Source organism: Microcaecilia unicolor, chromosome 1 (assembly GCF_901765095.1).
Source record: "Microcaecilia unicolor chromosome 1, aMicUni1.1, whole genome shotgun sequence".
NCBI lineage: Eukaryota > Metazoa > Chordata > Amphibia > Gymnophiona > Siphonopidae > Microcaecilia > Microcaecilia unicolor.
Genome location: NC_044031.1, coordinates 412,083,742 through 412,107,867, shown reverse-complemented (window position 1 = coordinate 412,107,867; position 24,126 = coordinate 412,083,742). Strand labels below are relative to the sequence as shown.

At 43.1% G+C, this 24,126-nt stretch overlaps 1 protein-coding gene across 1 annotated transcript in view; it reads left to right on the top strand.

The window, feature by feature from the left end:
- The window catches only part of CDKAL1 (CDK5 regulatory subunit associated protein 1 like 1), a 1,735,794-nt gene that overhangs the window by 1,210,324 nt on the left and 501,344 nt on the right, over positions 1 to 24,126 (top strand). The window contains exon 10 of the mRNA XM_030211517.1: positions 18,245 to 18,390. Coding sequence (XP_030067377.1) covers positions 18,245 to 18,390 — 146 coding nt within the window. The remainder of the gene's footprint in view (positions 1 to 18,244; positions 18,391 to 24,126) is intronic.

The window sequence follows — 24,126 nt, the reverse complement described above, 5'->3', positions numbered from 1 at the left end:
AAGGAGGTTGTCACTCAGAATTGTACGGTACATGGCCCCATCCATTCTCCCATTGATGCGGTGAAGTAGTCCTGTGCCCTTAGCAGAGAAACACCCCCAAAACATAACATTTCCACCTCCATGCTTGACAGTGGGGACGGTGTTCTTTGGGTCATAGGCAGCATTTCTCTTCCTCCAAACACGGCGAGTTGAGTTCATGCCAAAGAGCTCAATTTTGTCTCATCTGACCACAGCACCTTCTCCCAATCACTCTCGGCATCATCCAGGTGTTCACTGGCAAACTTCAGACGGGCCGTCACATGTGCCTTCCGGAGCAGGGGGACCTTGCGGGCACTGCAGGATTGCAATCCGTTATGTCGTAATGTGTTACCAATGGTTTTCGTGGTGACAGTGGTCCCAGCTGCCTTGAGATCATTGACAAGTTCCCCCCTTGTAGTTGTAGGCTGATTTCTAACCTTCCTCATGATCAAGGATACCCCACGAGGTGAGATTTTGCGTGGAGCCCCAGATCTTTGTCGATTGACAGTCATTTTGTACTTCTTCCATTTTCTTACTATGGCACCAACAGTTGTCTCCTTCTCGCCCAGCGTCTTACTGATGGTTTTGTAGCCCATTCCAGCCTTGTGCAGGTGTATGATCTTGTCCCTGACATCCTTAGACAGCTCCTTGCTCTTGGTCATTTTGTAGAGGTTAGAGTCTGACTGATTCACTGAGTCTGTGGACAGGTGTCTTTCATACAGGTGACCATTGCCGACAGCTGTCTGTCATGCAGGTAACGAGTTGATTTGGAGCATCTACCTGGTCTGTAGGGGCCAGATCTCTTACTGGTTGGTGGGGGATCAAATACTTATTTCCCTCTGCAGAATGCAAATAAATTCATATACTTTCCACAATGTGATTTTCCGGATTTAATTTGTGATGTGCTATCTCTCACTGTTACCAATAACCTACCCTTCAATTATAGGCTGCTCATGTCTTTGTCAGTGGGCAAACTTACAAAATCAGCAAGGGATCAAATACTTATTTCCACCACTGTATATAACTTATCAGTGCAAAAAATGAAAAAATATATATTAAAATGATTGGGTCTCAGTGAAAACATGTTGATCCCTCATTGGGAAAAACAGCATACTGCCATCATTGTACCCAAGGAGAAATGATCAGGAATTTCCGTGTGCTTTATCACTGTAAATAACATTAGTCTTTTACAATTAAAATTCCATACATTCAGATTAAGATATTTGTATGTTTTTATGTTTAATCTTCCAGTAACTCTGTCCCTGACACAGCCAGTTTTTGGCATAACACGGCCGTGTTGGGTATATGTGTTTGAATTCCTGGGAGCATTTAAATATCAAAGACTATTTGTTCTTCATAAGGTCTGCTTCTCCTTTCTATGTTCCAGGGGCGTAGCCAGACTTCGGCGGGAGGGGGATCCAGAGCCCAAGGTGAGGGGGCATATTTTAGCCCCCTCCACCATTGCTGGCCGCCGCCGCACCACCAACAACTTTGACCCCCCCTGCCAACGACCCTCTCGACCCCCTTCCTGCCGCCAACCCTCCCCTGCCGCCGCCATCGCCTACCTTTGCTGATGGAGGACCCCAACCCCCGCCAGCCAAGGTCCTCTTCTTCCGGCGCAAGGCTTCATTCTGTTTCTGTGAGTCTGACGTTAGCTTGGAGTGGAAGAGTAGCCTAGTAGTTAGTGCAGCAGACGTTGATCCAGACGATTCCCACTGCAGCTCCTTGTGACTCTGGGTAAGTCACTTAACCCTCCATTACCCCAGTTACAGATAAGTACCTGTATATACTATGTAAACCACTTTGAATGTAGTTGCAAAAAACAGGAAGGCTGTATATCCCTTTCCCTTTACCAAGGCTGTTTAATACTAATAAAAAAATTACCAGTTAGCCATTTTCAAAGCGGTATTTGCTCTGTGTGTGAAGTGAAGATGAAAATTAGGACTCTCATTCATCCATAAAAAGCAGAGAAATTTGAACTTAGACATTGCTTTAATTGTAAAAGTGACAGTTATTTATGTTGCCCATGTGGGCTTCTATACATTGGAAAGACCAAGAGATAGTTCAACGAGAGAACCATTGAACACAAAATTGCCATCAAAAGATAAGTGAAAGAAAAACCATTGCTGGACCAACTATCATGAAATGAACCAAATTTGAGTACTATTACTTTTTTGTACTGGCCATTGCAAGACTATCATAGAGAGGGGAAGATGTTGACAGCCTTATACTAACAGGGGCGGACTGAGTGGTCTGGGCCCCCCCGGCCGCTGCCCGACACCCCCGCCATCCCGGTTCTTTCCTGCCTGCTGCTATTCCCCTGCCCACAGATAAAAACTGACATATTTCAAACACTATACTATAGGTTTACAAAACAAAAAAAGTAAAATATGATGATACCAATTTATTGGATTAAAATATATTTTCCAGTTAGCTTTCAGAGGCCAAAACCTCTTTCCTCAGGTCAGGACAGTATGCTGCTGTTAAGGTATTCTGTTCTGACATGAGAAAGGAGGGTTGGGTCTCCAAACATTAGTCAAAAATGTATTAAAATTAGTCCAGTGAAGATATCACCTTATTTCCATTTTCTGTATTATCACAGCTACCACACTACTTTATACAAAACTAAAAATAAAATTCATTTTTTCTACCTTTGTTGTCTTGCCGTTTGCTTTTTTCTAATTGTGTTGGTCCCAGTCTCTTGCTTCTTCTTTCCTTGATCTCTTCTTAACTCTCGCCAGCATCTAACCCTCTCTCTTCCCCCCCTTTCCATCCAGCATCCGGTCCCTCTCTCTCCCCTTTCCATCCAGTGTCTGCCCCCCTCTCTCCCCTTTACATCTAGCGTCTTCCCCATCTCTCCCCCTTTCCATCCAGCATCTGACCCTTCTCTCTCCTCACTTCCATTCAGAGTCTCTCCTCTTTTTTCCACTTCTCCATCCACTATCTGGCCCCTCTCTCTCCCTAGTTCCATCCAGCATCTGCATCCTCTCTCCCCCTTCCATCCAGCTTCTATCCCCTCTCTCCCTTTCATCCAGTGTCTGTCCCGCCTCTCCCCATTTCCATCTGGCGTATGTCCCTTGTCCCCCCCCCCCCCTTTAACCAGTGTCTGCTCTCCTCTTCCTCTTCCATCTGACATCTGTCCCTCTCTCCTTCTCATCCAGCATCTGTCCTCTCTTCCCCCTCCATCCAGCATCTGTCCCATCTCTTCTCCCTTCCATCTGGCATCTGTACCCCCTCCCCACTCCATTCTCCATCCAGCGTCTGTCTTCCTACCCCCTCCATCTAGTGTTTCAATCTTTTTTTTTCAGCCCCACCAACACACCAAACCTCACTCCCCCCCACCAGACACCCCCACTGCCACTGACGTACTAGGCTCTCCCACTTCAACTCAATACCCCCCTGCCGCGACCACCACTGCTCCTGCCCTGCTGCTGTTTCAGCACTGGCGGCAAAAATAGTAAAAAAAGATCACGGGGCTGCACTGTTCCCACTCGCGGCTGACTGGCTTGTCCCAGAAAAAGAAATTGTCAGAGGAAGGCGGGACTGGCAGCCGCGAGCAGGAGCAGTGCAGCTCTGCAATCTTTTTTTTTTTTCTGTTTTTGCTGCCAGTGCTGTAGCAGCAGCAGTGGTAGCTGTGGCAGGGAGGGTATTGTGTGGGAGTAGGGAGAGCGGCGGGTATCCGGGCAGAGCCTCTGGTCCCCCAGAACCGCTGGGCCCTCGGGCACTGCCTGGTTGCCCAAATGGTCAGTCCGCCCCTGACTACTAAAGACAAAACAATGCTTCATTTTCATGTTCAAGACTGTCTCACCCTATGGACTGAACTTGGACACAGATCTGTCAGTGTTTTCATAATTATCTTTATTTAGGTGCCTTTTATTATACATTTAATTTACTTATTGATAGTGAAATGCATGCTGCTTTTCATTTTTTTTATCCTAGTTGCTATTAATTCCTTTTTACTTTCTATAAGGTGCACTAATTGATTTTGTGCATGCTAATGATTAGCATGCTCTGAATGTTAAGACGCCCATTATATTCCTGTGGGCATCTTATCATTTAGCGCACCCTAATTCTTAGGGTGTGCTAAATCTGTTAGTGCACCTTAGTAAAAGGACCCCTATATGTTTTAAAATAATTTATTTATTAAAGTTTTACAAGGTTTAGAGGTGAAATAATGGTTTAAATTTCCTTTTATTAAATTACATTTGAATTCCTCTTTATTTTTATATTTCAGATGATTCCCAGCTCTAGATATGCTTTACTTACCTTTCCCATGGTTGGGACACATACTGATGTCACTGGAATGCATAAGCTAGAACACATGGCAATTTAAACATTTTTAAAGCAATTTTTAGCATTTCCCAAAGTCCAAAAATTCCAAATTAGAGGATTTTTAAATTAGCTGAACTGCATCTATTGATTCCAATCATTTTTACATATTTTCAATGAGTTTTATAGTTTAGTGTTTTCAAGCAGATTGAACCATTTTAAAATCAGAATTACTGAATTGCGTACATTTAAAGATTGAGACACATAAAAATCTTGTATATTAAAATAATGAGGTGTGATACTGTGAGTAAGGGATTGAGGGCAGGCATTCAAAATAGCACAGCTGGACAAGGTTATAAAATAGGACAAGCACTTTATTCACTTAATCCTGAAGCCTATTACTTCACAACATCAGTTAAAGTCTCTTTAATTCTATGAAAAGTCTCAACATGGACCTGTGGCTGACAGGGCCTAAACCACCATCCATGGCAGTCATGCCATGCCCCAAACACAGTCTGTAGCTTCTAACCCTAGGTTTCCAGATCTGGCTCCAGCCAGATTTCAGAACAAGGCTGAAAGGTTGGCTTTCCTCAGACAGATCACAGTAGCTAAACATACATCGTAAAAGGCGTATGTTAGAACTTAAGTTCTTACTTCCCTGGGCCTGCTTATCCCCACTCTGGCCAGTGTTGCCAAATGGAAAATATTTGTCACGCCCAAAGCCAGCCCAAAACCCGCACAAAGTCAATTTGCATGTGAATGACATCATTAATAAACATTAATGAGTCAATTTGCATATGAATGACATTAATACATATTAATGAGGTCATTTGCATACAAATGCCATCATTAAGCTGTGGCTGTCCAATTGACATGGGCTCAGAGTAGTGAACAGTGCTTTTCAAGCCTTTCAATCTATTCTGGAGGGCAAACTTGCTCGTTCTCTCAGTCAACATGATGGCAGAGGATTCCGTGAAAAGGCATGGAGGCACTCGCTGTCTTCTTATGGCAATGGAAGCATGCCTTCTATTTCACTGGGCGGAAGGACATTTGCAACAGCTTTTAGCCACTCAGTGGAAACTTTCAAAGTTGTTAAATCGCAAAAGGATTGTAAAAAATTAGAAGATGACTGTATGAGACTGGGAGACTGGGCATCTAAATGTCAAATGATGTTTAATGTGAGCATGTTGGAAAGAGGAACCCGAACTATAGCTACGTAATGCAAGTTTCCACGTTAGGAGACACCGACCAAGAAAGGGATCTCGGCGTCGTTGTTGATGATACGTTGAAACCCTCTGCTCAGTATGCTGCGGCGGCTATGAAAGCAAATAGAATGTTAGGTATTATTAGGAAAGGACTGGAAAACAAAAGTGAGAATGTCATAGTGCCTTTTTATCAATCCATGGTGCGGCCGCACCTCGAATATTGTGTTCAGTTCTGGTCGCAGCATCTCAAAAAAGATATAATGGAATTAGAAAAGGTACTGTCATGTCCCCTACCTCAACGCAAGCGGCGTCCTCAGGCTGTGCGGGGTCCTGTCGACACGCACACTTCACTGGCACTGTCTGAGCCATGTGTGTGTAGTCCTCTTAGGGTTTGTTCAGAGAACGGTGGTTACAGGCTCCTTAATTGCTTTGCTTCCATGCACCTGTTTCTGCTCTCTCACTGCCTGGCTTCCCTTGCTTCTCTCCTATTGGTCTTCCGGTTCCTCCTTCCCCTGCTCTTGTCCTATGGTTGTGCCCCTTCTCCCTGCTGATGTCAGACACCAGCACTTTATCAGCTGAGCTCTTCCTGGACTCCATGCTTCGTCTTCTACTTTGGTAGGTGTTTCTAACTCTATAATCTGCTTCTTATCTAGTGGTCCCTCGTTGCTGACTTAGCCTGTACCTGGATTACCCTTCTGCCTGCCGCCTGCCTACTGTATGTTACCATGTATTGTGATAAGTAAGAGGGTATCCTATCCGGGGTAGGCCACTAGAGGGCGCTAGTAGGAGAATAGGTGGAGGTCGCTAGGACTGGGGAGAGCCCTGGGATGTCCACAGGTGTAGGAGGTTATGGGCTGGGTCCTGTGTAGCTAATTAACCACTTTATACCCCACCTGAGTTGTGAAAGGAAGAGAGGTGAGCTGGCAGCAGAAGAAGAGAGATCCCCCTGGGAGATACTGGTTAACCCTATGGACTTGTGGGGGACTGTGGGTTCAAAGGAGATCAACAGGCTGAAAATCCTGGGGTAAGAAGTCCCTAAAGCATTAGTGTTTGACTGTGTGTCCTCAGTACTTATAGGAACTGTGTGTTCAGTGAAAGGACAGTGTGTCCAAAGAAGAAAGGACTGTGTGTCCAGAACTGTGTGTTCAAAGAGGGGACTGTGTGTCCAAAGAAGGAAGGACTGTGTGTCCAGGACTATGTGTCCACAAAGAAGGGGGGCTGTGTGTCCCAGTACTGAGAGAAGCAGGCTGCAAAGCCTGGGGTTAGAAGTCCCCAAAGTATTGAAGCTAGTACTGAGCCCATGTATCTGTGTGGGGAGGCTCAATGTGAAGATCTATGAAAGCCTAAAGTATTAAGCTAGAAGAAGTGTGCCCAGGGGCTGGAATAAAGAGTTGCCTGAGAAAGATGCAGTTGGTGAGACCTGTTTAATTTGCTTAGTGGGAACCAGGTCACCCTGAGCGAGAAGGGGTAGCACACTAATTTGCATATGATCTGCATGTTGAGAACCAGGTCACCCTGAGTGAGGAAGGGGATATCATAGTATGTATGCACCTGAACGCAATACCATTTGTAATTCTGTTAACTGGAAATGGCAACCGCCATTACGTCAAATGTAAGCCACATTGAGCCTGAAAATTGGTGGGAAAATGTGGGATACAAATGCTACAAATAAATAAAAAAATCTGGATTACTCTCTTGCTTGCCACCTGCCTACTGACTTTCGCCTGTACTTGGATTACTCTCTTTCCTGCCGTCTGCCTACTGACTGCTGCTTGTGCCTGGATTACTCTCTTGACCTGCTGCCTGCCTGTCTGATACATTCATCACCCCGCTTCCAGCTCCGTCCCATAAGTCCTGCAGGCTGCCCGCACCTAGGGGCTCAACCTCAGGGAACAGCGGTCAGCGCAGGTGAAACCCAGGGTTGTCCAGCCGCCAAGCAGAACCTGGCCCGGGTACTGGGCTCAGCAGCACTCTACTTGGTACAAGAACTCTCAAGTTTGACAGGTACAGAGAAGGGTGATAAAAGGGATGGGACAACTTCCCTATGAGGAAAGGCTGAAGCGTCTAGGGCTCTTCAGTTTGGAGAAAAGACGGCTGAGGGGAAATATGATAGAGGTCTATAAAATAATGAGTGGAGTGGAACGGGTAGACGTGAATCGTTTGTTTACTCTTTCCAAAAATACTAGGACTAGGGGGCATGCGACGAAGCTACAAAGTAGTAAATTTAATATGAATCAGAGAAAATGTTTCTTCACTCAATGTGTAATTAAACTCTGGAATTCATTGCCAGAGAATGTGGTAAAGGCAGGTAGCTTAGCGGGGTTTAAAAAAGTCTGGATGGCTTCCTAAAGGATAAAAGTCCATAGACCATGATTAAATTGACTTGGGGAAAATGCACTGCTTATTTCTGGGATAAGCAGCATAAAATGTATTGACATTTTTTAGGATCTTGCCAGGTATTTGTGACCTGGATTGGCCACTGTTGGAAACAGGAAACTGGGCTTGATGGACCCTTTGGCCTGTCCTAGTGTGGCAATACTTATGCACCTATGTACTGGTTGAGTTTGGATACATTTTGGCTTATCTGTCTTCTGAATGCAAGGGCCATTCATATTCGCTTGGCCCTGTTGCAGTTTCTTCCCTTGTTTAAGGAAAAGGCAGTTTGGGTGATGCCTGTCAATGCTAGTGCAATGGGTGTATGTGTTTGTGTAGGGGGGGGGGGTACACCAGGAGTGTAGCAGTGGCACAGGAGATCAGATAGCTATGCATTTGGGTGGAAGTGACTTTTTTGGTGACCTACATAATGTATATTGCAAAACTAAAGAATTCTAAGGTGGCTTGTCTCAGCAAGCAGATTCTGGACCAAGAAGAGTAGAAGCTGAACCTCTCAGCTTTCCAGCTAGTGGTGAAATGCTGGGATCTCCAGCTTTCCAACTGATGGTGTCATCAGAACATCAGGTCTGCCTTCTTTTTCAGTTGCAGGAGAGAAAAAGGAATGGCTGGAATCAATGCTCTGTTGCTGCCCTGGCTGAGGAAAGAGCCCCCATACATATTCCCTCCATGGCTTCTAATGGTCAGGTGCTTCGGATGATTGTGAAACATTGTTTGTTTCTAACTATCATAGTAATTCTGGACTAGCCTCATTGGCCATGTCATGTAGATCTAGTTTGGCTGTTGGTGAGGGCCCTGTTGCAGTTGCCAAGGGTCCCAGGTGACCTGAGGCAGGGGCCAATTCTCATGAAAGACCCATATCCCTTCTGGCTTATATATTGACCCTTGAGAGAGTCTGAATAAAGTATGAGGGCTACGTAGCATCTATCCCAGCAACTCTTACAAAGACCTGCAAGAACTGTATGTCATTGGCATAAGTTTGAGACTAGTACCTGTTTGAGTACTGATTTACACTTGTGTGGTCTGTTTCCCTGGCAGGAGGATATGCCTTCCATCTTGGCCTTTCCGCAAGGTTTCTGAATCAAGAGTTGGTTCTTAGCTCTCTCAAGCAACAGTTGACAGCCTGTTCTTGTTTCTGAGGGAAGATGAAAGGTGTTCTGTTGGAGGCACCCATGGTTACTTATGGAGGAGTAGCCTAGTGGTTAGTGCAGTGGCCTTTGATCCTGGGGAACTGGGTTCGATTCCCACTGCAGCTCCTTGTGACTCTGGGCAAGTCACTTAACCTTCCATTGCCCCAGGTACAAAATAAGTACCTGTATATATATGTAAACCGCTTTGAATGTAGTTGCAAAATACCACAGAAAAGCAGTATATCAAGTCCCATTCCCCTTCCCTTATTGCTTGATTCTTGCTATAGATGTTTAATACCTGAAATGCATTCATCAACAAATGAACCGAAGAAGGTGAAATTTTAGAACTAGAAGACATTAAGTAAAGCTGTAAGGAGATAAATTTAAAAAGAACATCAGGAATTATTTTTTCATGGAAAGGATGGTGGATGCCTGAAATGTCCTCCCAGAGAAGATGAAAAATGCATGGGATAAGACACAGAGGATCCCCAAATGGCAAGTGAACGGAATCCAATGCCTCGATAAAAGGCACGGAGGGAAGTAACATGCATAAAACGGCAGTTACAACCCTAAGCCCTTATTGGGCAGATTGGATGGTCCATGCTGATTTCTATCTGCTATGTATATTCATTGCTAATACCCAAAAAATCAAACTGACCTAAGGGCCAGAACTGGAAATGCAGTACTGTATGCCATATGAAATTCTCATGGTGCACTTTTCAGTTTTCCCAGTGAGGAGGAATTTTGCAGATTCTTTCAGAGTTATTTTGATATGATTTAGCATTAATATTGTACTAAGGACATTTAACTGTAGTGCTATTATGCAGAGCACGGAAGAGAATTGAGACTTCAACCAATGACTTGCGGTTAAACAGTTAAAAGGACCACAACAAAAAAGTCTAGGCAGAAGCTGAAGAGAAACTATTAACAGACAATGATTTAGTCTTGAGCTGAACTTAAGAAATGAATTATGAGCAGAAAACAATAGATCACTCAACTGGTGAACTGCCAAGAGATGAAAGGCACGGAGATGGCTGTTTGAATTGGTGATGCCACTGAATTTTGAGGCAGGAAGAAAGCCAGTGATAACATGTTAGGAAGGATCTTTTTTTTTTCCACCACTAGCAGATCAAAACCCTACATCAGTTCATCAGTCGTATTGACAGGCAGTGTTGTGCCTTGCTTTCCAGTGCTGTAGTTGGCGGAAGATTTTTAAAAATGCTCAGATTAAGGTATTCGGTTTCAGCTTTCTGGAGTCTTTGCTATCTATTCTAGTTCATATATAGAATATACTGGTTCATCTACACACTTCCTCTCCCTGTATAAAGCAGCCTTGTAAGTTACAGGTGACGACAGCACCTTTTCTCTATTCTTGATGCCTTTCATGGAAAAATTATTCTGTCTTGGTGTTATTGTCATGGGAACTATATATTATCCTTGTTAATATCTGGGTCACTCTATAAATTTTCAGTGATCTTTAAGAGGAGTAAATGGAAGTGATCATCCTCCCTGGACCTCTCATGATTTTCCAGCTTTGTCGTTGATCTCACACCTGTTTCTAAGTCAGGCACAGATAATGTTCGGTTAATAACAGTTGGGAATCTTTCAACATATTAGCACAGAGCAGAGCAAATTTAGTACACTAACTGAATAATGCCTAATGCCCATGTTCTTAATCTTGCTACAAAGCCGAAACTGTGATTGCTGGGACTATGGGAGGCTCTCTGTATATGTATATGTGTGTATATATATATATTTTTAAAGCTAATTAATTAGATTGTAAGCTCTGTCGAGCAGGGACTGTCTCTTCATGTTCAAGTGTACAGTGCGGCGTACGTCTAGTAGTGCTATAGAAATGATAAGTAGTAGTAGTAAGTAGTAGAACAGGCATTTGCAACTGGGGACTTGTTGTAATATAACTGGTGAAAGTAGATTTAAGTTAACTCTTTTAGCCCCTTACAGCAAACACAATTTTGAGCTCTTCTGATCTTTACTGAGTCGCAGCAGCCCTTGATTTATAAATCTGATCCTTGATGTGACGCAAAAGCTGTACTGTTTTATGGCTGCATACCACAACCTCCCTAAACCCCCAGGACTACCTGTCCTAGCATGTATGAAGAAATAAAATTGTTCTGTTAAAAAGTGCATAATATAGTGTCACTAGGCTGAACTACTACTGAAAAGGCATGTGGACCAAAATTAGAAGTCTCTGGTTTCTCCCTCATTGTCATCCAGGAATTTTTTTTCTTCAATCCATCCAGGGGTGTCGGTGCTTGATAGTCAGTCTTATGGCCTGGAAAAGGTTCAATAGGGTATGATTACTGATTCACTTCTGGCACTGCACATGTGCCCCCAGATTCTATAACATGCACATGCTAAGAAAAGCTTAGTGCAGAACTTTGCATATGCATGTTACAGAATAGGGCATCTATGCATGCAAATTAACTATTTAATTGGCTTTAGCAAGTAATAATTGCCACTAATTAGCACCAGTTGACTTTTGCACGTGTATGTGCCCTTAGTCGTCATTTTATAAAGTCTGTGTGCTAAATCCGGCATACATAATGGGAAGCTGGGAGGGGCATGGGTGAGCCAGGGGTGTGCCTGTGATTAGCACGCAGGCTTCATAGAGTAGTAGCATAAGTGTGCCTAACTGGCATCAGTTAGGCACCTTTTGAGAATTTACTCCATGCTGTTTGTATACATGAATTCCATCTATGGCAGACTGTAATACTATAGAAGTCGTCCAAAAATCCAGACTGCTTGGGGATCGGGTCATTCTGGATTTTTGGATTTTCTGGATTCTCAGGCAGCTCTGCTGCATCACTCTCCCAGGCACCCAATCCCCCCCCCCCCCCCCCCCCGTGGCTCCGCTTCCCCCTTCCTTCCCTCTCTTCTCTTCCTCCTTCCCTCCCTCCTCGCACGATCCGGCATCTTTCCCCCCATTGCCGGCCCTATCTGACTTCTCCCTCTTTAACCTGAAATCTGCGCAGTGCCAGTGGCAGCCTTATTCATTAGCTGCCTCTGGCATGCACCAGGACTTTCCCCTCTGACCCATACAACCACTTTTGGTGCATCTTCCTATCTTCAGAAGGGGCGATACCTGTCAAAGGGGAAAGGTCCAGTGCATGCAGGAGGCAGCCAGTGTGTAAGGCTGCTGCTAGCACTGCAAAGACTTTAAGTCTTCAGATTACAGAAGAATTAACCAGGCAGGGTTGGGAATGGGGGGGTGGGGGGGATACACCGAATCATGGGGGGAGGCAAGGGGGGAGGCATAGCCATGCCGGGGACCTTGGAGGCCTGAGAGAATAAGTGAAGGACAGGGTGCAGAGGGAGAGCACACGGGTTGGGATGAGAAGCTGAACTGTTGGGAGGGAGGGAGGGAAGGGGGTCTGGATTCTTGGGTGGTCCGCAAGAAAATTTGAAGGGTCTGGATTCTCTGGTGATCCGGATTTCTGGACTTCTACTGTATTTCTGCTAAGGCGATATGCTGTTTCCATCCAGTCTAATTTCTGTGGAATAGAAGGGTGTCCTAGTGGTTAGAGGGTTAGGATAAGAACCAGGTGAGCCATTGTTCTAATCTTGCTTCTCGCACTGAGGCTCCAGGGTCACTTCAATGTCCAAACTTGTATTGAAAGTCTTTTGAGCAGGGGAGTACCTACCAAATGTGAATCTTAAGCCAGCCATGTGAAAGTGTGACCCAGTTATAAATAGATGAACTTCTGATGTGACATGAGTGTTAAGGAAGTCAAGGATTATTGTACAAATAAAGGGGATTTTTGATGAACTTTGCCCTTTATTGCTAGTTTAAGACTAACACATACAGAAAATCTCAGGGTGTTTATCACTCATTGCAGCATTTAAAACCAACTCAAATATTTATTAACTTAAACTAGAACAAACGTGGTCATAGGAGTTAGTATGCATAGGTCAATGACTTAAAATCTGTTAGCAGCTATTGCTATTGAAATATTGCCAATAGTCATAAATTAGGAATCAAGAACATCAGTATTAATTATTGCACTTCTCCTCTCTCCCTCGAACCCCTGCCCTTTTCCCATCTGGTAAATTTATAGGAAGCATAATTAAGATAAAACAAAATTTGTGTCCCATGCTCAGTCTGTCATTGGCAAATTAATTTACCTAGGAGCAGAAATGTATTGTATTTTCAATTTCAAGGTCAGTTTTGCCTTCTGTGATGTTTCTAACATCTGCATACTGAAAGTTGATAGAGTTCTCACACAGCCCACGAGAGACTATCATTGCTGATGCGCATGTACAGAAAAGGATTTTAGCATAATCTGTGAAAGCTAATTAGTGAAATCTAGTTTTCTTTCACATGATATTTTCCTAAGACAATGTATTAAGGCCACTATTTTAGAAACATATTCACATGTAATTAGTGGCATTTACATATGTATATCTCATGCCAGTTTCAGAAAACTGCCCTTTACACTGAGATCCACATCACACGAGATTTCAAGATTAAAAAATTTACACAAGTATTTTGCATCTTACAAAAGGAATACATGTGTATGGGGAAGAATTTCCACATCTGATTTTACACTGGCGCAGAAGCATGCATAGGCTTTTAAAGAGTGCTTGTTTCAGCTATGGCATTGTACAAGAGATTAAGGGGGAGGGAGTCACTCTCCTTGCTTCTATTTAGATTAATTCCACCTCCATAATGAAATCAAAATAAAATTGCAGCCTTACTACATAATTGGCAGCACTTTCATATGAAGGTTTGTAAAATGGGATAGCTACATGTGGAAGTTGCAAAATTGCCATTTCCATGTGTAAATGCCAACACCATCACTACTACTACTACTATTTAGCATTTCTATAGCGCTACAAGGCGTACGCAGCGCTGCACAAACATAGAAGAAAGACAGTCCCTGCTCAAAGAGCTTACAATCTAATAGACAAAAAATAAATAAAGTAAGCAAATCAAATCGATTAATGTGAACGGGAAGGAAGAGAGGAGGGTAGGTGGAGGCGAGTGGTTACAAGTGGTTACGTGTCAAAAGCAATGTTAAAGGATCAGGCGACCCTCAGGGGGAGGAATGCTGGCATCACACGGAAGCTGCCTTTTTCATGCCATTCATTTTTTCCAATGTATATCTTTGTAAAATAGCTGCTACTGCTGAATATGCTGGCAAATGCATGTGCACCTCTGCAGATATTTCAGACAAGGCTTTAAAATGCCACCAGAGCAGGGTACATCCTGACCTGGACATCCCAATTCCAATCTCTGCATTCTGTCACCTTTTCTACCTGTTTGGCTACCTTAAGACGTTAGATACAATCACCCCCAAGACCTGCTCTTCTTCTTCTACAGAAGTTCATCATCCGTATACTATCCAACTCCCTTGGGGTTTTGCAGCTCAAATGCATTTTTTAGCATTAAATCATAGCTCCCAGATTCTGGACCATTCTGCAAGCTTTGCTAGTTCCTCCTCATGTTATCCACACCATCAGGGATGTCTAACCTATAGCAGATTTTGGCATCATTTGGAAAGAGGCAAACCTTAACAGACAGTCCTTCTACAATATCAGCTTACAAAAATGGTAACAGAAAAGGATCAAGAACTGAGCCTTGTAGCACACTACTAATAATGTCCTTTTTCTCAGAATGAACTTTGTTCACCACTACATGTTTGTTGCCTTCCACTCATCCAGTTTGTAACCCATTCACTTTAAAGCCCCTATTGTGGGAACTTAGTTTATTTATGTTGCCTATGTGGAACTGTCAAAGATTTTACTAAAATTTAAGTGCACCACATCTAACACTCCTCCCAATCAAAGAAATTAATCAGATTGTCTGACAAAATCTACTTTTAGTAAAACAATGTGCCTCGGATCCTGCAATCCATTGTATTCCAGAAACTCACTGTCCTCTATCTTAGAAAGGTTTTCTCACCACAGAGGTCAGACTTAACTGGTCTATAGTTCCCAACCTCCTTACATCTGCTTTTGTGGGAGGCATCATATCTGCCCTTCTCTAATCTTCCAGGACCACCTCTCGACTCTATAAAAAGCAGAGCTGCCAAAAATCTAAGTTCCTTCAATAACCTTAGATGTGTCCCATCTGGCCTCATCCCATTGGCTACCTTTAGCTTAGCTACCTTTTCATGAACACAGTCTTCTAAAAATTATTCAAGGTCTACCACACTTTCAAATTTTCTCCATGTTTCAAAATGAGAACAAAAATGCTTTGTTGAAGCTTCAGCTTTCTAGTGGGTCTGCCGTTTGTTGATCCAGCCTCAGGAAGAGGAATGAAGCTATTTCAGCAACCAATAGGGAAGAAAAAATAGCAATGAATATTTCTCCTGCCTTTTTTAAAAATAGACTTTATATATAATACCTGCGGAATATATATATAATACCTGCGGAATATACATCACGTTTGCAGCATGCACATACTGAATACAGGGAACAAATTTCTTGATATTGTAGGATCATAAATGAGGAAAATGTTTTTTGTTTCTTTCTATGCAGTGTTGGATTGGCATCCCAGTAGCAGCTATGCAAATTTTGCAGTTTGGCCATAATCATCTACTCTCAAGGGGTGAAAACTGGCTTTTCCCGCTAAAACTTTTCCTTGAAGCATTCTTTCTTCCTTCCAGTAGAGAGTGCTGGAGGCAGAACGGGATTTTAAGATTTCTGCACCATAGGCACAGAGCACCCTCCCACTAAAAGTATTAGTATGTTTCTCCCAGTTGTTTAATAATTTTTTCTGCTTTGTGGATTCCATTTTTTCCAGAGGCTGTTTAGCTTGAGATTATTTCCTCTAATGTTGCAAAAATATTGTATGTTTTATATATATTTTAAATAGGACATTCAAATTCCTTTAGAGATGAGGTGTGTATGTGTGTTGCACAGGACCAAGTGGTACACAATGCATTATGTGTATATTTGTTTATGCTGTTGCTACAAGGATTTATTTATTTTAAAAATGTATATACCACCTAAACGTAAGGTGGTTTCCATAAAAAACATAAATAATAATAAAAAAATTAACAAAATATTACACACATGGCACACTACTGTCATCCTGAGCTACCCTGCTTGACAGGTGAGGGGTGCAACTTAAGTTGTCAACAAGGCTCCAGATTTGCCCACAGGATTGATCTAGTCCTGGGTTTACTTCACTGCATGCAGGGATTTGTAGTTCTGATTTCCCTATTGTATTATCTAAATGAAGGCAAGACTACAAGTTCCTGCATGCAACAGGGTAAACTGAAACCTAGATCAAATCTGTTGGGTGAATCTGACATCTTCAGTTTGAGATCTGAAACTTTGTGGTTGAATGTATCAGCTCTGAGGCCCTGAACAGCTTCAAATGTTGCAGCTGACATTTCCTGCCTGTTAATCTCACTGCAGAAAATATGGTTTGTGAGATGTGAAGCTGTTGTGGTTATGTTTAGGGCAAAAGGAAAAATAAGCAGTGACTTCCAAGTACCCCACATTCTGTGGGTGATTCTTGATTTTGGGTAGGAAATGGTCTTCCAAAGCAGGAGTTTTCTGCTCAATGTGGGAGACATGTCAGATGTGCAGTTTCAACCGTAGGACCTTGAGAAAGTCATTTACCTCCCTGTGCCTGCTTTTCTTTGCATTTCACTAGTAACATGCTCTGAAATTCTATTGATTTCATAATATATCTGCCGTCTCCTTCAAATCAAAATGTCTTTTGTCTCAGGTAACACCATTTTCCACTTTGTGCTGTTTAAATATATGGGGGCATAGGCGCCAACATTTCAATATGATTGGGGGTGCCAAACAATATAATTTATTCCTCCATGGATACACATGAAGGAGCTTGCTCAATACTGGGGTATTCTTAAGCAGGGCATAGCCAGACTTTGGTGGGAGGGGGGTCCAGAGCCCGAGGCGAAGGGGCACATTTAGCCCACCCCTCGTCCGCCCGCCATTGCCGACCCGCCGCCACCTTTCACGACCTCCTGATGACGACCCTCTCGACCCCCCCCCTGCCACGAACCCTCCCCCACCGCCACCTACCTTTGCACTGACTGCAGGACGAAGAGGACGTCGGCTGGCGGGGATTGGGGTCCCCCGCCAGCAAAAGCAAAGTCTTCGTTCTGTTGCTGACGTCACGTTGTCAGCAAAAGCAAAGGTAGGCGGCGGCGGGGGAGGGTTTGCGGTGGGAGGGGGGTTCGAGAGGGTCGTCGGGAGGGGGGTCCAGGATGAAATCTATGGGGGCTCAGGCCCCCTCAGGCCCCACGTAACTATGCCACTGTTCTGCAGCCACTGCACTCACAGAGCTGGCTCCTATGTATGGGGGCTTGTTTGTGAATTAAACATGTCTTCACTTTAACTCACCTATCAGCAGTAATCGGATATTCAAATATAGTGCAAACTGATTGCAAATTTGCAATAGCAGTGAATTACATTTATTTATTAGGATTTATTACCACCTTTTTGAAGGAATTCACTCAGGGGCCCTTTAACAAAGGGCGTGTTAGGCTCTAACGCGCATGCAGCACATGCCAAAATGAGATTACCGCCAGACTACTGCATACCTGGTGGTAATTTCAGATGTGCCGTTCACCTGTAACACCTGATGATGATGTATGCATTATTTCCTACCACACGTGGCATTTCTGGCGGTAATTGGCAGTTGGCATACGCTGACCAGTCACCACGCGTGTAGCCCTTACTGCTAGATCAATGGGTGACGTTAAGGGTTCAGGCCAGTTTAAGGTGCACGCTGGTTTCATTTACTGCATTCCCTTTTTCTGTCCCATTAAAAAAAAAAAAACCATGTTTGCAGACACAGTAAAAACTGGCCTGGCGTGCGCCCAAAACACACGCTTACACTACCTCAGGCCAGTCTTTACTGCGGCTTAGTAAAAGGACCCCTCAAGGCGGTGTGCAGCAAGAACAACTCAAGCATAAGCTATAGACAATTCTAGCAGTAAAAATATTCAACAACAATACAAAGTATGGCATAGTATGCTACATTGCAATGTTTACACAATAGAACATTTTAATAGACAGCATAAGGTGTGTTGCAAAAATGAAACATATAGACAGATAAGACAGAGTAATAGGCGTAAGAAAATAAGGGACTAATTAAAGAAAGTTGCAAATGAGATCAGAAAGGTTCTTGAACATTATCTTAGCTAGGGTAGGAGTGGATAAAGATGTCCTGCTATAGTACTGAAACATTGAAATATTTTCTTTTTTTCTTTTCCTGACATTCTGTAGGAGATGGCAAAAATTCTGAATCACCCAAGAGTGTATGCTTTCCTTCACATACCAGTGCAGTCTGCGTCTGATAGCGTGCTCATGGACATGAAGCGAGAATATTGTGTTGCAGACTTCAGATGTGTAGTGGACTTCCTAAAAGAAAGGTAAGCCTGCTGCTTTTGCACTCTGCTCTTGACCTCTTTGCATAAGCCAAGAACATGTGTAAAAAAAAAAAAAGTGCACTAAGGTACAGTAGTGAATAAACTATAGCTTACTTCCTTCAAAGTTTTTTTCTTTACTAGTGACTCCACATTGATGTGGTTAATGTTTCTACTGTATAAATGCTTTGTATCCCTGAATGACATGCTTTTAATTTGTCATTAGATTCCTAACCTTTATCATTTAACACAAATTCAAGATTATGTAGACTAGTTGAAGTTCAGTTTGCTTAAAAGTCTTCTTTAATGTGGCTTTTTGGTATTTACTTTTTTTTTTTTAACATTCTGGACGTTTTCCTGTTCACGACAACACAAGAAGTTAATTTTTGGCTAAATAGCATTTTATATCCTGTAACCAAAATGGATTTGCCGTTGTATATTAATCCCCCAAAGGTTTGCTTAAAAAGCAGTGGTGACTTGTAAGAGAATTTAACATTATCTGCTTTGTACAGGCAGAAGTGATGTTGACAGAAGTAAGAGTAGGTTTAAACATGTTGCATTTGAAACGCGCACAATTATAAAAGGATGTTTGATTTCCCAAGGAAATACTTGTGGCCACTAATACAAAGTTGAATGGTTAATAGTGTTCTTTGAAGATGATTGTAGTTTATTTCAGTGTATCCTAGCACTAACAATGCAAAACAGCTCAGCAAAGATAACTTTCATCTTCTGATCCATTTTGAATAATCTCCTAGACATGTTTAAAGGAACAGAAATGTTCCATTACAGAAATTGCTTCTTATATGTCAATTACAGGATTGTTGGGATTGAATCCTTTGCTCCTCTAATGTCAATCTATGTGTTTTGGATTTAATAGGTGTTACATACATAGCGTGAGCTCATGGGTGATTACTTCAGTCAGTACAGTACTGACATTAGAAAATAAATTTGAGCCACGCTAACTCAAGGGTGCAACTCCTTCAGTGACTGACTTATACTGTTCATGTGGCTGTGTGTGAGATAGCATTGGTCAGAAGGAGATATCAAGATACATTACTAATGTGCAACTATAGTTAGAACTTCTGATTTTAACTTTTAACTGATAAATACCTGTAAAATACCCCTGATGTAGGGTTACCATATGTCCGGATTTACCCGGACATGTCCTCTTTTTGAGGACATGTCTGGGCAACCGGGCGGGTTTTGCCAATCTGCCCGTTTGTCCGGATTTCTGGACAAACGGGCAGGCTGGTGGGCGGGCGGGCGGTCTGTCCTATGCTAGCCTCCCGGCCCTCCCTTCCCTTACTACTCTGCTGCCCTGGTGGTCTAGTGACCTCTTCCGCCTTCAGGGCAGGAAAGAGCCTCATCTTTCCTGCCCGGAGCGCTGCCCTGCATTCTTTTGCTGATCTCGGCGCTGATTCAAAATGGCCACTGAGAGTTGAAGTGACCTCACGGGGCTTCAACTCTCGGCGGCCATTTTGAATTGGCGCCGACATCAGCAACAGGATGCAGGGCAGCGCTCTGGGCAGGAAAGAGGGGGCTCTTTCCTGCCCCGAAGAGGTCAGTAGACAACCAGGGCAGTAGAGATAGGGTTACAGTATGGCTCTAGAAAAAGGAGGGACAGTTTGAGCCAGTCTGGGTTTTTACTTCCATTGCTTTCAATGGAAGCAAAACCCGGACTGGATCAATGTGTCCTCCTTTTTCTGGAGCCATATGGTAACCCTAAGTAAGGGAAGGGAAGGGGGGTGACGGGGAGAGGAGTGGAGGGGGGTGACAGGCTATCTGACGGGGGAGGGGAATATGTGACGGGGGCGGTGCAAGGGTGTGAAAGGGGGCGGGGCATGTTTCCTCTTTTTTGGGGGACCAAATATGGTAACCCTACCCTGATTCAAAAAACTATAAAATAGGTATTTTTGTCTTAACACTAGGGGGTTGATATTCGAAGTGATTTAACCAGCTACAACTGGCTCCTAGCTAGTTAAATTGCTTGGTCAGGACTATCCGCTGATACTCAGGGGCACTTCAACTGGCTATAACCAGTTAATATCGCCACACACTACTAAATTCAAAGCAGGCTATTTTGTGGGCAGTCCAGGGGTGGAGACAACACCTATGCGGTTAAATGCCAATGTTCAGCCCTTAACTGCCTAAGTTAGCAATTACATCAGACCACATAAAATCAGTCCTATCTTTATATGGTGTTGCTTATGCAGTTAAGTGCTGAATATCACACTTTACCGCATAAGAGAGAGCTGGCCGCATAAAACCATATTTTCAATGCTGTTGTCCAGACATGGCCCCAGCATTGAATATCTGAGAATAATGCATTAGGTGGCTAAAAAGAACCCCTCACTGCCACTGACTGAATATTGATCCCCAGAAGTATACCATTTTTCCTAATAGTCTCGCATCTCTTCCCTGGCTTGTTTTGTATCCTCCACTCAGTTTTTGTGCCTTTTCTGTGCAAGATAGCTGTGTATTTACAGCAGGGCTTTTTTTGAGGGGATACTTGGAGGTACTGAGTACCGGCACCTTTTCTATTGTCTGCTAAAATTGACCCATGGTCCCCAAGTTTTAATGAAAGAGCTCAGGCTCTACACACAAATTCTGCCTTGCCATAGATTCTGTAACTGGTTGCAGGGCGGCCTGGCTATTATGAGATAGGTCCCTCAGTGATCACCCCACCCCTGAAGGGTGGCCTGGCATTTGAGTACCAGCACCTTTTTTGCTAGAAAAAATGCACTGATTTACAGTATAGCACTGAAGTGGTATACTGACACATACATAGGTATGAGTGCACCTACTCGCTTATGTCCTTGTACAAATCAAGGGCAGACTTATATGGTCTGTGATGGAGGTGGGACTGGTGGTTGGGAGGCGGGGAATACTGCTGGGCAGATTTATACGGTCTGTGCCCTGAAAAAGACAGGTACAAATCAAGGTAAGGTATACACATATGAGTTTATCTTGTTGGGCAGACTAGATGGACCGTGTGGGTCTTTTTCTGCCATCATCTACTATGTTACTATGTATTCTAACCATTTAATAATGCAATGGGCTCATAAATGTTAGTGTCTAGTTTATAGAATTGCTCTTTTTGTTTTCAGCTAGGCCCAGTTTATACCAGAACTAACTTTTGAGCTTATTACTAATAAGTGCTCGCTGTTATTATTGTTTTCTATTTGTAATTTATACACAATAGTTGCACAGCATATTTTTCCTTTGTATACTTTAATAAAAAGATTTAAATATAAAATCATAATTGTTCGAGGTTTCTGCAGATGAGGATAGAGCCCATGGGGAAGGGGACTGAACCTGCAGAGATGGGGTGGGGAAGGAGACAGAACCCATGGGGACGGGGACAAACTTTGTCTCTGTGTAATTCTCTACTTTGAATCTCCTTTGGTTTGCCCACTCACCCTGTCAGTTCTTTTCGCTTTCTTGGAATTATTCTTGACTCCTATCTCTCTTTCATACCACAAATCTCCAGCTTATGCAAGTCTTGTTTTTTTTTGTCCTTCGCCAACTCCGGTCAATTCATAGGTACTTTGATCAATCTGCATTCCATTCCCTCTTTCTTTCTCTTCTTGTCACTAGATTGTATTATTGCAATATCGCATATTTAGGCTGTACTAAATCAGCTCTGAAAAAACTTCAATCAGTCTAGAATACAGCAGTTAGACTCATTTGTCGCACACACAAGCTTGATCATGTCTCTCCACTACTTCAAAAATTCCATTGGTTACCCATTGAATAATGCATCCTCTTTGAGTTGCTTATCCTACTTTCAAAGCTCACAGAATAGGCCTACCAGATTTACCTTGCTATTTTTACCATTCCATATTCTCCTGTTTGCTGTGCTCCGTCAACGACCACAGATTGGTCCTGCCCAACCCTAAGTCAACACAATTAGAATTTACTTGTCACCATGCATTCTTTTGCACCACTCCTTTCTTTTGGAACTCTCTACCTCTCTTGCTTCAGGCTGATCTGTCGCTTAAGAATTTTAAGATTGCACTAAAAACTTGGCTTTTTAAACAGGCATTCTCTTTGGACTGATCTACTGTGGATGTGGAGCGAGAGAGAGAGAAAGGAGAAGAGATACTGGATCTGTGAGAAAGTGGAGGAAAGACAAAGAGTTAGAGACTGGGACCTAAAAGGGGAGGAAGAAAGAATGAGAGATGCTGACCCTGGAGTGGCGGGTCAGGGGTAAGGTTTAATAGAAAAAGAAGGAAAAGGGGAGAAGCTAGACGTGGGAGGGACAAGGTATGGAAAGTGCATAGGGTCAAAGAACATTGGGGGGGGGGCAATGCTGGATAGGCGGAGGGATAGGGACACATAGAGGGGAGATGCTGGATAGGATGGATAAGGGATGCAGAGGGAAGGCGGATGGTGGACATACAGAAAAAATGTAAAAAGGACAGAAGACCCTGAAAAGAGTTGAGAAAAAAAGCAGAAAAGAATCAACTGGGACAAAAGCAATACTTAGATAACAAATGTAGGTAAATGAATTTTTTTCTGAATGTATTTATTGAACTATGCTAGCTTTGGAAAATGTGTATCTCAGATATTTTGTATTTCAGTTCCTATTGTTATTACTATGACAGGTTTTCTATATAGGTCTGGAATGTGTTTGCTTTTCCAGGATTTGTTAACAGGAGCTCTCAAGGGGTTTTAACACCCCCCCCCCCCACCCCCCCACACACACACACATCCCCACTACCTTATGGGCCCATTTTCATTTTTTCATCTGGGGCCATTCAGTCCTAGCCATGCCACTGAACCAAGCATCACTTTCTGCACTGTGACTCTTCAGTGCAGTTTCATTTGAACACATCAGCTTTTAACCTTCCTTACCCTTTTTTGTCCCACCTCCCTCCTTACGCTTTCATTATGTTCCTGTAGTTTCATTTTTAGGTATCTTCAGAACTCAAGGGTGTACATTATCCAGTCCAGGTGATTTGCGGTTCTTTAGCTTGCCTTATGTCTCCCAGGTTCACCTATATCTGGCATAGGTTTCTCCCCTACATCTTCCTTAGTGAAGACCAAAACAAAGACTTCATTTAGTCTTTTCACTAGGGCCTTGTCCTCCCTGAGTGTTCCTTTTACCCCTCAGTCATCTAGCAGTTCAACTGATGCTTTTGACCAGCTTTTTGCTTCTAATATACCTCACAATAATTTTTATTATGTGTGTTTGCCTCCAAGGCCATCTTCCTTTCATAGTCTCTCTTTACCTTCCTTATCAGTGCTTTGTATTTGACTTGCTATTCCTTATGCTGTGGCTAATTGCGTTGCATTATCGGCCATTCAAAATGCATTAAACATTTTTGTAAGCACCAGCTAAATGGAAGAATTCTTGGAATGCCCCAATACTTAACAAAGAGTTTTTAAACCCAAAGCACAGATTAGAGCAAAATTGCCCATCTAAGCTACTCAGTAAGGTGGTTAGGGTAGTGACTGCAGCTTCATGCAGATTACCCCAATGTCTTTGAAAAAGAAACAGTAATTTCACTGCTGTTTTTAGTTGAAGCACCCAGTACTTGGTTTCTATCCACTTGCCATTAAAGGATCCTCTCTGTTTATCCCACAACATTTTCAGTGTTGTCACAGTTTGTCTCCACTGTCACCTCAAGGAGGGTATTCCAGGTATCCACCATTCTTTCGGTGAAAAAATATTTCCCGATGTTGCTCCTAGGACTGCAGCTTCATATCATGTCCCCTAATTCTGTAACTTCCTTTCCT